This window comes from Suillus bovinus (assembly GCF_016758785.1).
Source record: "Suillus bovinus strain UH-Sbo-P2 chromosome Unknown EDB93scaffold_12, whole genome shotgun sequence".
In the NCBI taxonomy this organism is placed as follows: Eukaryota; Fungi; Basidiomycota; class Agaricomycetes; order Boletales; family Suillaceae; genus Suillus; species Suillus bovinus.
In genome coordinates, this window is record NW_024542068.1 from 544172 (window position 1) to 560622 (window position 16451).

At 47.4% G+C, this 16451-nt stretch overlaps 7 protein-coding genes across 7 annotated transcripts; 4 read left to right on the forward strand and 3 right to left on the reverse strand.

Moving 5' to 3' along the window:
* Positions 1-451: 451 nt before the first annotated feature.
* Positions 452-1617, forward strand: EDB93DRAFT_1080699 (ribonuclease III domain-containing protein; the record flags this gene model as incomplete). The annotated part of the gene is made up of 5 exons (XM_041445563.1): positions 452-639; positions 770-860; positions 914-1040; positions 1093-1106; positions 1162-1617. The coding sequence occupies 5 exons, from the start codon at positions 452-454 to the stop codon at positions 1615-1617; spliced, it is 876 nt and encodes a 291-aa protein (XP_041310273.1).
* Positions 1618-1741: 124 nt separating this feature from the next.
* Positions 1742-2835, reverse strand: EDB93DRAFT_136879 (uncharacterized protein). Its single transcript, XM_041455486.1, has 4 exons — positions 2684-2835; positions 2533-2625; positions 2002-2465; positions 1742-1946 (listed from the first exon to the last, which is right to left on the reverse strand). Exons 2-3 carry the CDS (start codon positions 2593-2595, stop codon positions 2052-2054), a joined length of 477 nt encoding a protein of 158 aa, XP_041310274.1. The 5' UTR covers positions 2596-2625; positions 2684-2835; the 3' UTR covers positions 1742-1946; positions 2002-2051.
* Positions 2836-2885: 50 nt separating this feature from the next.
* Positions 2886-5191, forward strand: EDB93DRAFT_1080947 (Aldehyde/histidinol dehydrogenase; the record flags this gene model as incomplete). Its single annotated transcript, XM_041445582.1, has 15 exons — positions 2886-3014; positions 3065-3158; positions 3216-3331; positions 3386-3457; positions 3505-3540; positions 3590-3622; positions 3672-3678; positions 3731-3757; positions 3807-3870; positions 3922-4054; positions 4114-4289; positions 4338-4411; positions 4465-4615; positions 4666-5069; positions 5124-5191. 15 exons carry the CDS (start codon positions 2886-2888, stop codon positions 5189-5191), a joined length of 1584 nt encoding a protein of 527 aa, XP_041310275.1.
* Positions 5192-5202: 11 nt separating this feature from the next.
* On the reverse strand, positions 5203-6709 carry EDB93DRAFT_136505 (uncharacterized protein). Its single transcript, XM_041455482.1, has 8 exons — positions 6604-6709; positions 6458-6539; positions 6217-6395; positions 6138-6163; positions 5872-6073; positions 5760-5817; positions 5588-5702; positions 5203-5530 (listed from the first exon to the last, which is right to left on the reverse strand). The coding sequence occupies exons 1-8, from the start codon at positions 6619-6621 to the stop codon at positions 5305-5307; spliced, it is 906 nt and encodes a 301-aa protein (XP_041310276.1). The 5' UTR covers positions 6622-6709; the 3' UTR covers positions 5203-5304.
* A 70-nt stretch (positions 6710-6779) lies between these two features.
* On the forward strand, positions 6780-8629 carry EDB93DRAFT_136747 (cell division control protein 14, SIN component-domain-containing protein). Its single transcript, XM_041455483.1, has 6 exons — positions 6780-6928; positions 6998-7142; positions 7195-7269; positions 7321-7445; positions 7500-7741; positions 7789-8629. The coding sequence occupies exons 1-6, from the start codon at positions 6875-6877 to the stop codon at positions 8513-8515; spliced, it is 1368 nt and encodes a 455-aa protein (XP_041310277.1). The 5' UTR covers positions 6780-6874; the 3' UTR covers positions 8516-8629.
* A 15-nt stretch (positions 8630-8644) lies between these two features.
* On the reverse strand, positions 8645-9317 carry EDB93DRAFT_1239394 (uncharacterized protein; the record flags this gene model as incomplete). Its single annotated transcript, XM_041451625.1, has 4 exons — positions 8645-8732; positions 8779-8836; positions 8887-9046; positions 9231-9317. The coding sequence occupies 4 exons, from the start codon at positions 9315-9317 to the stop codon at positions 8645-8647; spliced, it is 393 nt and encodes a 130-aa protein (XP_041310278.1).
* Positions 9318-11132: 1815 nt separating this feature from the next.
* Positions 11133-11506, forward strand: EDB93DRAFT_1068951 (uncharacterized protein; the record flags this gene model as incomplete). The annotated part of the gene is made up of 2 exons (XM_041444941.1): positions 11133-11344; positions 11398-11506. Coding segments are annotated over 2 exons (321 nt in total), but the record flags the coding sequence as incomplete, so codon positions are not given.
* Between the last annotated feature and the right edge of the window lie 4945 nt (positions 11507-16451).

Genomic DNA, 16451 nt, shown 5'->3' on the forward strand with positions numbered 1-16451 from the left:
CTATAATTATGGGAACGTTCTTAACTCCTGATTTCTTCCAAGGTTGAAGGGGAATTCCACAATTGTCAAATCTTCGCTGTCATAAACCTCATGTTAGTGCCCTATGCTTTACGCCACGGTGAAGGCGCCCACTGAGCGATGGTTTACTAGAAGCATTGAGCTAATAACAGTAGTACGCCTAAACCTATCATGCAGTGACCAACCTCGTCCTATTCATATCAGTACTGGTTCCGGCCACGTACTGATCGATTCCGATGATAAACGCCGCGATCTACTAGTCAGTGTGTAATTATCAATCTCATATAGACGTAAGGCGTTAGCTCAAAGGTAGGCGTCGCTCTCTTCTCTTCCAAATTCTCCCCTACAGGCCAGCAGTGATATGTCTATCAAGTATGTGGGTTCCAGCAGCTACTGGCTCAATGTGCTCTCTTGCGTTCCTAATACTATTCGTATGTTACTGTCTGACAGTCCACCGTCCATACTGCATCCAGTATTCAATGCGGCTCAGCCGTTTCCCCCCCTTCCTGACATCAATGAGGAAAGCATTCGGACGCAGGTGTTTACTCATCGCTCGTATTATGGACGCCCGAATCATGTGTTCGAGGACCATCCGCAGGACCCGAGTCCAGACAACGAAAAGTGAGCAAAGTTTATCTTCTGTCGGCTCCTTAGACACTCAGACAGTGTTATTATCCAAAACAACACACCCAGCCGATTGAGCTTCCATAAGGGCAATCATGTGTGGAGCTGATGCTGATACATTCTGCAGGTATGAACATCTGGGGGACACCGTGTTGGGTCTGGTCGTGACCAAGCTTCTCCTGGAGATGTACCCCAACCTGCGCGTTGGGCCATCTACGGTATGCTTCATTTCTTGATTGGCACTAGGCATGCTCGCCCACTACATCTTCAGAAAATCCGAGCCCTGGTCGTGGGCAACTCGACCCTTGCTGACATCTCGCGCATGTACGACCTGCCAAGAAGATTGCTTCTGCATCCTGCTCAAGCCATTACGCTACGTGCTTCCGTCAACATTCAGGGTACGTTCCCGTCGCCCTTTACGAGTCAACTTATCGAAAGAACTGTTCCCAGCCGATGTCTTCGAAGTACGTTGCCCTTGATACCCGAACAAATGAATGCTGATACAATACCACCGACAAGTCCTACGTGGGCGGGCTCTATCTCGAGCAGGATCTGCCGGGTGTCCAGCCCTGGTTGAGAGCCCTGTTTACGCCTTACGCGATTGAAGCTTACAAACGTGTACGGGAGCAGCATCGCCTCCCGCCCCTTCCGACAACCGCACTTCTCGCGCCTGAATCGGTTCTGTCCTCGCCCCCACCTTCGCCCCCTCACCCTCACCCTCACCCCCGCCCTAGTGCCACCCCCACGACCATAGGCCACCTCGCGTTATTCAATCAACAGCTCCAGAAGGCCAACAGGATAGTCGAGTGGATCTACGCAGACGGAACTGGCGAAGGCACCAAGACGACTCCTATCTGGCTTGTCAGGTGTGAAGTAGATGGCGAAGTTTACGGTCGCGGACAAGGTGGGACCAAGAAAGCTGCCCGAAATGAGGCCGCCAAGGAGGGCCTGAAGAAGATGGGGATCGAAGTCTGACAATGACTGAGGCGGCGGGTGAGTGATGGGTTGTCTGGTAAAGGGCTCAATTTGATTGGTCTTTGCAACAGGCTTTCAGCACCGTCTCTCCAGACTCGCGCTGGCTGCAGATCTATTCTTCTATTGGTGGCATCGTCGGCCTGCGCTAGTGTGTAGAGGTTGTGTATGAGATGTTGCGTCAATACGTCAGCATGAACGTGTTTTGCTATTCCATCGTCTTGATTTTGGCTTTTCGTACTATCCAGTTTTATGAAAGAGGCTGGATCGAACGACTGTTCATACGTGTATGTGCTAAATGGTCTACTATTAGATTATCGTCTTGTACTATGCTGCAGGAATGTTTCATCAAATCGTGCTTTCGACTTTTCATAACTCATGCCTTACCTGAGGCATTATCCATAAATGAAACAGAAATACAGGGGCCTGAAAAACCTCTATACCGAATCGTGGAGCCTCCCAACATTGTCTACCGGAGGCGCACCCCAAACGAGCGTCTTCCGTGATGGGTCCAACAAGCGGGGGAAATGCCTCTCAAGAATGGGCACAAGCAGACCTCGGTGTATCGATGGCACTGGAGCCACCTTGACCTCCACAGGTATGCTGCTCGGAGTCTGTATCGCCATGACTTTTGCCTCGTTCATCACGGGAACTCTGACCTCCTCCACGATTGTTGGCCCGGCACGCATCAGCGCCCGCGCCTCTTCATCAACGTCAGAGAAGTCATCTTGTTTCACCGCGCTGATGGAGTATGCCCAGACGCCGACGCCGAAGCCTGCGAGTATGAGGCCGGTGATAGCGTTTCGGAAGCGGAAAGGTGCGCGTGCGCGCTGGAGGCCGGGGGACATGAGCTGTGGATGTTGTGTGTCAAATGGGCTTTTGTTTTCGGAAGTACATGGTTATGCAGATGCGACGTACAGAACTGCGTGGTCGATAGGATGCAGCAACTGTCCTTTTGGATACGTATTGCTCGCTTGCCATGCTCGTGTTCTGTCGGGTGACGTTTCTAGCCTAGTCCTTGTTGCGAGTTAGCATAAAATTGGACGCTCGACTCCAATATTATACAGACCAATTATTTTACTGCTGTGAGAGTTGGAGTTCTGGAGTCCGTGCTTCGCTGCTATACTCAGCTCACTAGCGTGCCACGCCTCCAAGTCGTTGTCCAAGAAATTCTCACTGCTTGCGGAATTCACATAAAACCCGATCACCTGACTTCAACTTGAACGCGGACGGCTTTCCTGCATCCGCGAACGGCCTGCTCCACAAGGAGGATGTTTCCGCAACCCCTGCCATTTTCTCATGCACTAAAAGTGCTGGTGAAAGCTCCGATTGCGAACAGACAATCCGGTCGGTCGCGTCTCAATTTGTGGTACAGAATGGCCAGCACAAACGCCAATGTCGTAAGTAGTCATAGCCTTGGCACTGCTTGGAGTTGCTAAGCCTCTTTTAGTGGGGTCTGCAGGACCCATCATTGATTAAGTATCAATCTTATATCGATGGGAAGTGGGTGAGTGCAAAGGAGGGTGGAACCATTCTTGTTACCAGTATGTTATCCTCTTATAAGTGGGATATGATGAATTAACACCAGAGACCTATTGCAGATCCTGCGACAGATGAAGAGCTCGGCACTGTTCCAGAGATGGGCCTTGAGGAGACCAAGTCTGCCATTGCAGCTGCTGGAAATGCCTTTGCATCATGGGGCAAAACTACGGCCAGAGTGAGTATCTTATATTCTCTGCTGGTATATATTGACGAACACTCTGCATAACAGCACCGTCATGACATTCTGATGAAATTCTATAATCTAATGCGAGAACACAATGATGACTTGGCCAGGATTATCGTGCGTGTCCTACTTCAACAGACCGTTATTTCCTCACTCTTTGACAGACATTAGAGAATGGCAAGACTTTGATGGAGGCAAAGGTAACATTACCAAACACCCCCAGTATCAAGCTAATTACTTGTACACAAGGGCGAGAATGCCTACAGTGCATCCTTCATGGAGGTGAGTAAATTCAGTTCAATCGAATCATATGACTGCATGTCATTCACAGTGGTATGGTAGGTTTCTCCGTCAGATGATTTGAACCTCCATTCATTTTGGCTTTCTCAGCTGAAGAGGCTGTTCGAACCTACGGAGGTCTGTCTTTTCCGTTTCAGGGATTTCATGCATTGATTTTTTTTACCAGAATACGTACCTTCGCCGTTCCCTGACATTCGGAACGTCGTGATTAAGCAACCCGTTGGTGTTGTGTAAGACCTTTCATGCGTTTCTCCAATGCTTTATCTAATAAAGCGCATTAGCTCTATTCTCACCCCATGGAACTTCCCTTCTGCTATGATCACGCGAAAATTGGGTGCCGCACTCGCAGCAGGTTGCACGGCAGTCATAAAACCTCCACCTGAAACACCCTTTTCGGCTCTTGCGCTAGCTGAGGTAACACTTTTCTTTTAATTCTTGCAGCTTTGGATTTCACTGTCGTTACTATTCGAAAGCTATCTCGTCGCGCAGGTGTCCCAGACGGTGTCATCAACATTGTTACGACTCAAAAGAACGTCATTGAGGTCGGCCGCGAGATGTGCGAAAACAAAATAGTCAGGAAGGTATCGTTCACCGGATCAACACCCGTCGCTAAGAGCTTGTATGGCATGGCTGCCTCCACACTCAAGAAGTAAGCACTACCCAAATACCCTTTCGCGCTTATAAATATTCTCTCTAGAGTTTCTATCGAAGCTGGCGGGAATGCGCCTTTCATTGTCTTTGATGACGCTGATATCGACAAGGCCGTCGAAGGTCGGCGCAGGAAGGTTTTCTGAACCTTTTCCAAGCTGATCCATCTATTTAAGGGGCAATCGCATGTAAATTCCGCGGTTCAGGACAAACCTGCGTCTGTGCAAACCGTATCTACGTTCAGTCTTCAGTCTACGCTGATTTTGCTTCCAAACTCGCCGAGAAAGTGACTGCGTTTAAAGTCGGAAATGGCCTGGATGAAACAACGTTGGTTGAATGCGCCAGATAATCTTTGCCATGTGCTCACTCATTTCCAGGACACATGGTCCTCTCATTCACGAGAAAGCAATATCGAAGGTTACACGACATGTGGAAGACGCAGTATCTCGTGGTGCCCAAGTATTGATTGGTGGTAAACGTGTCGATGGAGCCGGAACTTTCTTTGCGCCTACTGTCCTTTCTGAGGTTCCCGCTGGAGCACTCTTCAATGTTGAAGAAACTTTCGGGCCTGTTGCGGCTCTGACGAAGTTCGAGACAGAAGCGGAGGTGATCGCCCTAGCAAACGACGCGGACGTGGGTCTTGCTGGATATTTCTTCAGTCGGGATATTGGGCGTGTATGGAGAGTTGCAGAGGCGCTTGAGGTTGGTATGGTTGGCACCAACACCGGGTTGATCAGTCATGCTACTATTCCTTTCGGTGGTGTGAAAGAGAGTGGCCTTGGTGAGTTTTTTATACTCTTCCCGCTTGGCTAATACGAAATCTAATTGATCTTAGGGCGGGAGGGAGGTCACGGTATTACGGAGTACATGAATCAGAAGCTCATTACTTTCGGCGGACTCTGAAATGACAGACTTTTGTACACAATAACCATGTATCATATCTCTTACCTGCTGTCGTCAATTCACAAGAACAAAGTATGCATATGAATAGAAAGACGGTACATGTGGCTACAAATTCACAACTTCGCCTGATGACGGCCCTCCTCAATGACAGGGTTGATGAGTGTGCCAATACCGTTACCCAACCATACCCTGCAGTCATCGCCGTTCTTCAGTACAATGGCGGGCTTCCTTGCAAAACCAACACCCTTAGGTGTTCCGGTCAAGATAACCGACCCAGGCTCGAGAGTGGTTCCCTGTGAGAGGAAAGAGACTGTTTGCCGGACATTGAAGATTTGGTCGCTAACAAACAATCATCACTTCAGTATATGTTCTCTCCAAGGCAAGAATACGTATTACCTGCTGTTACCGTCCTGGAGGACTTGACCGTTAAGTGTGCAAGTTAGCGGAATGTCCTGGGGGTTGGGAATAGCGCTCTGCGACACAAGGACAGGACCGAGGGGAGTTGTGTTATCTGTTTGAATTCATCGTATGAAGCCATATCTCATATTGATCGAGATAAATAGCTTACCGAACCCCTTGGAGAATCCCCACTGGGAAGTTGTCAGTTGGTGCTTGCGGAATGACACCTATTGTTGCACATGTGAGATCAGGCGGTCTTAAAACCATAGTGTAGGCTTTACATCATTGGCACCAGTGTACCCAAGGACATAGTCGAGAGCGTCCGCCTCGGAGACGTCCTTGGCCGCCTTTCCGATGACGATGGTGAGCTCTACTTCGTAGTCAGAGAGGTGCTCTACAACAGGCTGAGCAACCTTTGGAATGAAAATTGGTGCATTGGGACCGATCATAGACGCCAGGGGCTTGTAAAACAAGATGGGGGCGCTGTGTATAATAACGTTTGCAATTTTGAATAGAATTCAGGAATCATTGGATAGCATCGACTTACGCAGGTTTTGCCATGTTTGCCTCTGCCTGTTTGTGGTTTCGTCAAGACTGTACTATATGACTCAATGTCTGAGACTTACTGCGTGGTCCGAGTAGTTGAGACCCAAGCACCGAACGACCTTCATCTCTTCGCGAGATAGAGGAGAGAGAAGCTCCTTGACGGTTAAGATGTTGCTCGTGACACGAGAGGCAGGGTCAAGTGTAGACCCAGAGATCTCATAAGCTCTGATAGTTTGTTTGTTCCATGCAGCAAGGCCAACTGTATGTCACAAATATTATTAACGTGTGGTCAAGGAAGTACAGAATGAGTCTGCGACTTACCATCAAGTCTGGGGTCGACCGGTTGTCCGATGTGGATTTGTGAGGTCTCTGCAGCGACAAAGCGAATGAGCCGCGTCCATTGCTGCAGTCGCGATTCCTCTATGTGAGCATATAGATCCACTTGAACAGATATATGTTGCACATACTGTTGTAATAGGTGCCATTACGATTATGATCAACTGAGAGGGTTGTAAAAGTCTGGGAATGCGCACCTAAGCGTAGCACTTGTTATTTACTTGGTCCCCACAGTGAACGCTCACGCGCTCACCAGGCTTCACGCGGTGTAAGTGCGCTCCTCCGAATTTCCGCGTCACGTTCCAGTCACGTGGCAGCGACGCGGTTATGTTATGACCCAACAACTCATCAATTGCTCATCAACGAGGGAAGTCCTGAAACAACAAAACACTATCTTCGTCGATGTCGTCAACAGTAAGCTCGATGAAGATAACGCTGCAGGATGCTTTGGATGATGTGGGTAGCATGGATGATTTTCAGGATGGGTTCGGTTAGTTATGACTAACGGCCCGTTTGCTACTACAGGTGACCTCAACACGTTCATCATTTGGAAGGCGAAATCGAGCTCTAGCTGTTCTTGAGCAGCAGCTTGCGCTTGCATGTGTACAGTCCTCCAATGATGATACATTAGAAACGTATTTGGACCTTCAAGACGCTTTCGAATCCAATGGTAGGGAATAACCATGCGATCTGCTGCGCACCTCTCTAATTCCGATATGTAGTTCCATCGCGAATCCTGGCTTGGATACAATGTACAACACCTCAGCTAGAATTGTGCGCAAGTAAGAGCTCCAGCAGTAAGTACGCAGCCCTTTTCTTCTTCGACATCGTGACTAACTGGATCACAGAAGAACGTGATACTGAAATGAATACCTCGTGCTCCCAGTTATGTCAGGGCTTGTCGATAATCCAAGGAGTCTCTCTTCACCACAAATTAAGCAAGTCTTTTCTGGGTCGTCGGTTTTCTCTTGAGGTTGGTTGTATTTAGTGAAATCGTTGAGATGCTCAACCTCATCATCTATCATAGATTTTGATCGAGCTATTACTTGCCTCCAGACACACGCCAATCATCGATGTATCCTCGAGGGAAACTAGTTTCCAAGCACCAGAAAGGCCTTCACCTTTCATGCATTTGACATCTGCTGTCTTGGATACTTTGCTATGCGTTCTGGTTGATTCTTCTCCAGCGCTACGCGCTTTTGAGGAAGTGAATGGGGTTCAAGCAGTGGTAAAGATACTCAAACGAGCGGGAACACCACGCGAAGTTAGGTGGGTTACCCGGTCCATTTGCCATGCAATCACTAATGTAGATCTAGAATGAAATGCCTGGAGTTTCTCTACTTCTATTTGATGGATGAGACTCCCACCCAGATACAACCTGATGAAACACACTCACTACCCTCCTCCCCCATTTCCACCCGACCTAATACACCTCTTTCGCTTCCCGAACACAACATATTCGCTCGTCCTACATCTAGCTCATCAAACATCTCCTTTGCGTGTACTTCTACCAGATCGTCATCGAACTCATCAACTTCCTCGTCTTCCTTCTTCTCCATGTCATCAGGCTCATCGACGAATACAACCACTAGCTTTGAGAGCATTAACACACCTTCGCCTGTCAAGAAGTCATATTCCACCTCCACTTTCACTTCATCGGACCCACGCACTCCTCCTAGCTCACCGCCTTCGATAACATCCGGCGCTAGAAAGATGCCGGCGCCACTGCAGTCGCGCTCAATGCTCATGCTACGGAAGGAAGTGGATTATGAACCGTTGAGCCCCAAGAAACCCAGAGGGTTCCGACCAGGTGTCGGAGTCACTGATACACTTCCTACCACACCTTCCATGTCACGTTTTCGAGAGACGATTAGCAGCAAGTCCTTCTTATCAGGCCGTGCTGAAGATGCAGAGGCTCGCACGAGCAAGCATGATCGTGTGCGGACCATTGATGAGAAGAAAGAAATACTAGGGAGCATGCTGGGAAATGTAGATGCTCTCGTTGATGGTGTGAGGAAAGCAGGCATATGGGGGCTTGGCTAATGTTCTCGATGCTGTACTCTCATACCAGCATTATCTGCCCAGAACATTGCGGGATACATTTGGTGGTGTTACAATATTGACATGGATATACTAGGACTGATGCGATCGATAAGGAGGCTATGGTGCTAACTAAGAGCGGATTTGCGCAAACGCTGTCCAAAATTTCTCTTGCGCGCGGATGACAACCTTGACATGGTCGAGGGAAAGCGGTTCCTTCCTGTGTATTCTCATGAGTGACAGAGGCAACGGTCGATGATGCTTACGTAGAGAGTGCTAACGCCTGCGACTGGGCGGTCCGGACAAGGTTCTTGATGGTGCGTCCTGGAATCTATATTTAATTCTGATAAGCAGGATAGCAAGGGTATGTCGACCATTAAACGGTTTTTGCGCCAATACCTCCAAATTGGAGAGAGCAACATAACAGCGTGGCTCTTGACCATCGACGTTGACGAACTCTTCTGAGCCCAAGAATGGCCACCCAGCAAGCTCAAAGAACTTTATCCAGATCGTAAGCCGGGCCGAGGCATCTAACTAAGGATATTTGATCACTGTTTAGATTGAGTATATTTCAAACTGATATGGTATAAATGGAGGATCAACCGATGGAGAACCTCGAAAGAAAGGCATCGTCAGTTGTTTGAATACGCATTGCGTGTCAGCCACAGTAAAACGGGACACGTATCGTGAAAATTAATGATGGATCGCAAAATCGTACATCATGGAGACTTCTCTGTTCCAAGAATACGTCAGCTTCGTCAATAAGAACCACGGCGTCCCATCCGGTAGCTAACTGGTAGAGCATTCTCATGGGATCAGTGGCAATTGTATATCGTGACACGTACCTTCAATATCGCCGAAAGGTTAGATTCTAGCTCACGACGCACAAAGACCTCTTGAGGTGTTTAGCGACAGCTTCAGCTGTGGGCGTTTTTCCGGTTCAAGGAGGCCCGCCAACCGTAATGATAGTTGTTGAAAACGACACGTACATGTCATGGTTCATTTTTACATTGGACATCGAGGTAGAAATAGTTGTTTAGATCCATGCGCTGAGGGACAGGCTTGATGAACGATGGATCATATGGTCTGCCTGTTAATCCCTGCGTTTGCATGTAAGGAATAGTCAGAACAGTCAAGTAAGGCGTTGCATACCGCATCTGAAAACGTCGCAAGTAACCATCCTCATTTTTCTGCGTTTTGCTTCTGAAGTTGCCCAATTCGTTCGATTAGCACAACTTGAAAATCCGGTGCCTCTACCGTGAACAGCAGCGCCCTCTGCTATATTCACGCATTCGGATGGAATGGCATTTTGAGTGTCCTGAAATGGAACTGTGTCGTCGTCGAACATGATCACAGATTCTGCAAGAGAGGAGGAAGAATGTGGATGTAAGTTTGAGAGACGAGAGCGACGGCATACCCATTCCTGAGATGCGCAGGCGTTATGCATGCTCCGCTTCGAAAATCAGGAATGGGGGACTCGAGTCAGAAAAACATAACAATACTAAGCTTCTGATACACAACCCACACCTGTTCGCTAGAATTGGGTCTTGTGAGTCACATTGTGCACGAGCCTTTCGAATTCGCAAGGCATTTATTGTATTCAAATGACTGTGCGAGCGGATTTGAGTCACTAAAGATAGGTGAAGCAGTGGACAACTTCTGTGTATATCCGCATTGGAACACGATTATTTCACCCGCACAATAGGGACGTTCAAAGTTGGGCGCCCACGCCCACCGCCCACGCCCACGACCCCCCTCGCCCATATACCACTACCCATTTTGTACTTGAACGAATGTATTATATAATCAATGATAACTTAACACTGTCCGAAACCACATTACACTCAATGGCACGTCTCCGAACATCACGCGAGCAATACCTTCACTCATATCTCTTGCTTATGGTTCTTCGTACTTTGTGTCAGCCAGATATGACACTCGAAGAGGCAGCAGTACAGCAGCATTGCGACTTATCTTGCATTCTTGCTATTCAACAAACTCGTTATCTACAAGAGCGCTCCCCTGTTGCAAAAGCCAGCACCCTGCACATTGCTTGGGAATACGCAAAATCTCCATCTGATCATAATCGCTTTATTCACATGCTCCGTGTTTCTCCAATGACGTTTCAAGTCCTGCTCAATCTAATTGAAGGTCATCTGGTTTTTTCCAATAATTCCAACAATGCACAGTCGCCTGTTCAGACTCAGCTTGCTGTCACTAGTGTTGTGGGCAGAACTGACGAGTTCTGCCAACCGGTTTGGCAGAACTGGTTGTGCCTGGCAGATGGCAGAACTCCGTGAAAAAGTGCTGGCAGAACTTGGCGGAACTCAGGGTTGGTAGAGCACTAGTCCATAATAATCTGTACAATATGTGTACCTTAAAAAAAAGTGAAACGAGTCACATATGCCTCTTGGCTGATCCTTCGTCCCAAAATATGGTCCATGCTGGTGGCCGCCCAGTGCCATCCCTAATCAACGACAACTTTGAGCGTCTCGACAAAGTTGCAAACAGTTCTGGCCGTTACTTCTGGAAATGCAAGCACTGTGGTAATCTCGACAATTCCCCTGGCGCCAAAATCCAAGGTCGCGACAATAGTCTGCCTAACCATATCATCCGCCACTGCAAGGATGCTGCTCCTGAGCTTCGCCGAAAAGCCCGGACATTTATTATGAACAAGACAGGTGACAATGGTGGTCAAGTTATCTCACCAGCTGCTTCGTCTAGTTCTGGTGGTGTGATCAAGAAGCGGAAGAAGATTTCGACATTGGATGGATATGTAGACTACCCACTTAGTGACGAGCAAGCCAAACTTGCAAATATAAAACTGCTTCGGTAGGTTCACGATGAATGTGCAACAAAAATTCCAAACCAATATCATGTAACAGGTTCATAATTCACGCCAACATCCCATTTCGTGTAGGAGATGACGAATATTTTCGCGAGTTTATCGACGTAATTCGGCCATCATACAAAGTTCCATCCCGATATGTATTATCTCATCACCTCCTTGATGGTGAGGCTGTTCGAGTCCAGCAGGAGGAGATAGATCGACTCAAGGAACGCAAATGTCTCACACTGCTTCTTGATGGATGGGAGGATATATTGAAGAGAAGTCTTTATGGCTCAGTTGCCGTAGAAGTGAATCATCCTCCAGTTGTTCTCGCATTACAGGACATGACTGGACAGAGAGCCACATCAGATAATCTTATCACCGTCTCACAGAAGGCAATGGACCAAATGGAAGTCGGAGATGGCAAAAATTTCATTGCAGTCACGACAGATAATCCAACTGTCATGCAGGCTTATCGCCGCAAGTTCCAGGAACAATATCCCTGGATCCTCGTAAGTCGATAGTCAATCCACATGTTGTGACAATTGCACTAACTTGCAATTGGTAGGGATTTGTATGCTTTATTCACAGTCTCAATACATTAATTGGAAACATTATGTCGTATCCCACGATGAAGAAAGTTGTTGCAAAAGCAACTCGAGTAGTTACCTTCTTCAACTCATCCCACTACTGGGGTGGGCAGCTCAATGATGAAGCGAAGAAACAAAACATCACGCGGAAAATGAAGCAGAACTGCGAGTCCCGGTTCTATGCATTGATTTTGCAATGTCTAAGTGTGTTAGATTATTGGTGAGATTCCACTAGCATTATCAAAGACAGAGTATCGGTACCAATATTTGACCTCATAGTTCTCCGCTGACCCTCGTGTGCATGCGCCAAGATGCAAGGAAGAAGACAAATAATCTAACTCCCGTCGCACACGATGTTATCAAAATAATTCTCGGCGACCCTCTATTCTGGAGGCATCTGGAGCAGATTGTCAACACCGTCAAATTCATTGTCGACGCAATTGGGAACCTTGAGTTGCACCAAGCTTCGCTCGCGGACTGTATGCTGGAACTCCTTCGGTGTGCCAAGCAAATGTCGCAGCTGACTTTCGACGACGACTACGACATTGACTTCTGGAGACATGCCAAGTCAGTCTTTAATCGACGATTTCACACTATGAACACCGAGATCCACTCACTCGCTCTATATCTCCACCCAATGTGCCGAAAACTCGCAGTCACCCAAGTAGCAAATGGGAGGTCATTCCAATTCATGGTTAAAATTGCACTCGGCATTGCGAAGCGCTGGAAATGGGACAAATTGAAGGCGAAGAAACTGGCGGATGACCTGCAAGTATACAACGAGTCAGTGGCACCATTTGCGGGGGGGCAAGCAGACGGCCTTTTGTGGTGGAAGAACCTTCCAATGAATGCAGAGACTCACCCGCTCAAGGCATTTGCCATGACAATTTTATCAATTGTCGGGCATGCAGGCGAGGTTGAATGGACATTCTCTGATCTCGGCACCACACAATCTGCAAGGCGCTGTAATCTTTCAGTCGAAACATTTGAAACACTTGGGAAGATTCGCGCAAACCTTCGTTATGAGCAAGCTAAAAGAGCGGAGGACAACGGAAAGCCTGCACATCGTCGGCATATGCATATGCACACTCGCGAGGAGGTTGGAATCAATGTTGATGTCGCCCAGGATCTGGAAGTCAATTTCGCATGGGCGCCTCCCCTCGCAGCAGAACCACAAGATGTAGACGACCTCCTTGCAGGTCCCGAGACCATATCAGCCGACGAAATCGCTGAAGCATTTGATGCTCTCGAAGTACAGGAGAACCTAGAAGAAGTTGTGAGTATTGACGACACAGAAGTTCTTGAAGGGAGGGCCTTTGATTTTGTCGAATTGGAGAGGGTTGACTGAGGGTTAGTACCACAGGCTGCTGTAGATGAGGTGAATGTTGTGGACCATGATGGTGAGGATGATGGATGGGACGAGGCGTCATTGATGTCTTCAGTAGGACTGTCATTGATGTTGTAGATACAAAATTTTCACCGCTAGAGTTATGCCAACCGGCAGAACTGGTTGTTCTGCCGGTTCTGCCAGCACTACTATTCTCAAGTAGTTCTGCCCACCACACTAGCTGTCACTCTCTATCGAATGGGTAGATATGGCAATGGTGCCTCGGTACTGGACATTGCTCGCCTTGCAGGAATTTCTGAGGGTGCAGTAGAGTTGTTCATGCAACGATGCTTCCGTGCAATTCAATCTCTGCATGACACTTTTGTATGCTTACCAACTGCTGAAGAAAAGGAGGTTGAGAAATCATGGATAGATGACCGGCTCAAATTCCAAGGAACTTGGAGGGAAGGTTGGGTGATGTATGACAGAACAATTGTTGTTCTGCATACTAAGCCAGGCCTCAATGGAGATGCATATTACACACGAAAGTCAAACTATGGACTGAATCTACAGGTACTATATCACACAGTTTTTTTAAATAATATTGAAGTGCTTTGACAGGTTGGAAATTTGCCGTCCAATCTTCGTATTGTGGACTATGCGCATGGCCTGACTGGTTCTGCCCATGATGCCTCTGCCTTTGAGCATACTGCAGCTTCAAAACATGCAGATTGGTTTTTTAAAGGCAATGAGTTTGCCTGGGTAGACTCTGCATATCCAGTCAGTAGTCATACCATTCCAGTCCACAAGCGTCCTGCTTCTCTCATCCCCGAGAATGCTCTATTTGATAGTGCAGTAGCCCATCTCCGAGTACATTCTGAGCATTGCATGGGAGCTCTGAAAGGGCGCTGGCAATGCTTGCGGGGGCTTCGGGTGACCATTACATCAAAGCGCCATCATCGGGCAGCATGCGACTGGATTACGGTGGCCATTATCCTGCATAACCTTGTGATAGATGTTGAAGGAGGAGTACAAGGGGCACACTTTGCTGGGATCCACACTCACACTGATGAACAAGAAGATAGAGGATTGCCTGATATCCTTCCAGGTCAAGTGATTGGGAATAATGGAGAACTGAAGCGACAACAGCTTGTAGAAGAGTTGATGGCATTTCGACAAATGTAACAGAAGTATTTGTTGAACTACTATTAACAAGTATATATAATAGAAAGGTGTTAAGGAGTGACTAGAAGTTAACCATAAGGCAAAAAAAATTATCAAGAGGCGAAGGCAGAAATTATACCGAGACTCGTCAAAGAAATACCCTAATCCCAATCTGGCCAATCTGGAGAGTAACGAGCACGCTTCACAGGCTCAGCCTTGTCATGCATCAATTCACGGAGCTTTTCATGATACTCGTCAACATTCCAAATACCAGCCTCGAACTCTTTGAGCAGCAATTGGTGTTCTTGAAGCTGCCTCTCTGCTGTAGCACGAGCATTAATAGCATCTAAACTGGCCCTTATATATATGAGTAAGGTTAATTGAAATATAAATAAATAAAATGTACTTCTGCATGTCAATGAGTGTCTCGTCAAGGGTACGCTTCTTCGGCACCTTGGAGATCTGTTGTCTCGCTTTGGTGAGACTGTCTTGTAACATTGACGAAGATTTCGGGGCTCGCTTAGTTGTTGGGGTAGGGGTTGACTGCGAAGATGGGGGAGGATCATTCTCCTTGTCGTCGACATCATAAAGAGGTTGAGAATAGTCAGAAGGATCTACAATAGTATCGAAAGGAGACTCAAAAGATGGGGAGATTCCACGGTGTGCAGCCTCGTTCTGAAGGGCTGTGTGGAGGCTCTGGATCTGTGAAAAATTCTCTGATGCAAGTTCTGGCCCTTCGTCATCACTTGGAGGCTGGTAGTGCACAGTCTTCCTGCCATGCGGGCCGATACCAGTGGTGATGGCTATTGGAGTGACATTCGGACGAGAGGATAAGATTCGATGAAGAACAGGAAAGAATTTGAATTGCTCAACAATCTCATCTGTGTCATGTTAGAATTATTCTGGCGGAAAATAAGTAACATACCTCAAATACACTGTGCTTTCGGAGTTGTGGTTGTGTTGGGTCCATCAGCAGGGACATAGCATTCGAAAAATTCATTGTCGGAGACATTGCCATTCGCATCAGATTGGACCCCTTCACCAGTTGTTCGGAGACGTCGAGCATGCACCTTGTATTTTTTTGTTAAGCTGAGCAGAATTGTAAGCTGGAAAATAGTGAGAAAAGCACAGCACTCACTACTCATACTTTCGTTTGACTCGGTCCCCCATTGCGACAGCATTCTGGCTGTGCAATTGCGGGAAAACGGCAGCCGCCATGCGCTGATACACCGTCACTTTGCTATCACCTGACATGTTCTGACACAGAAACATCATATCTCGTATCATATATGACAACTTTGACTCACTTACCTCGCCCTTCTTCCGTTTGCCTAGAAGCACGACTCTGTTCTCTGATAGTTCAATCTGCGCCAATAGCTGCCAGACCAAGTCATCAGTCCAGACAATCTCCGGGATTGTGACGCCATTATCCTTCTTCTTCGCCATATGCGCAGATCTGATTGATGGTGAGTGAAGGTAACAAACCAATAAATTTTCAGAATTACTTTGTATTATCTAATTATGCAAACTACATTTTAGGTGACGACGCGTGGGTGAAGGGGTCATGGGCGTGGGCGGTGGGCGTGGGCGCCCAACTTTGAACGTCCCTAATTTTACGGCGAATGACACCAAATGGAGCAGAAAGGCGATGGGCCTAGTGGTGATGAATGTACAGTTGCGGACAGGCAAACTCGACAATTCTGGACATCCAAAAGACTGATTTTTCCTGCTGCCACAAATTATCAGAAACCCATTTTTAGTGCAGAATCCATTCATAGGGGACCAAAGCAACTTATTTGCATGAGCAGATTTTTATAAAACTGCCATATAAAGGCTTCGGACAAGTTTTGGAGACCAAAATTTGGCCAACCCCTAAACAAATTCCTAAAATCGCGGAAAATATGCCAATCGCTTCCTTTTGATGTCCTGTATATGATTCCGTTAAAATATCAACAGAATCTGGTGTCATTTCGGCGCTAAAAAGTTGGTAAGTATTGGTGTAATTGCCTCCGGTATGCCCAAAAAAGT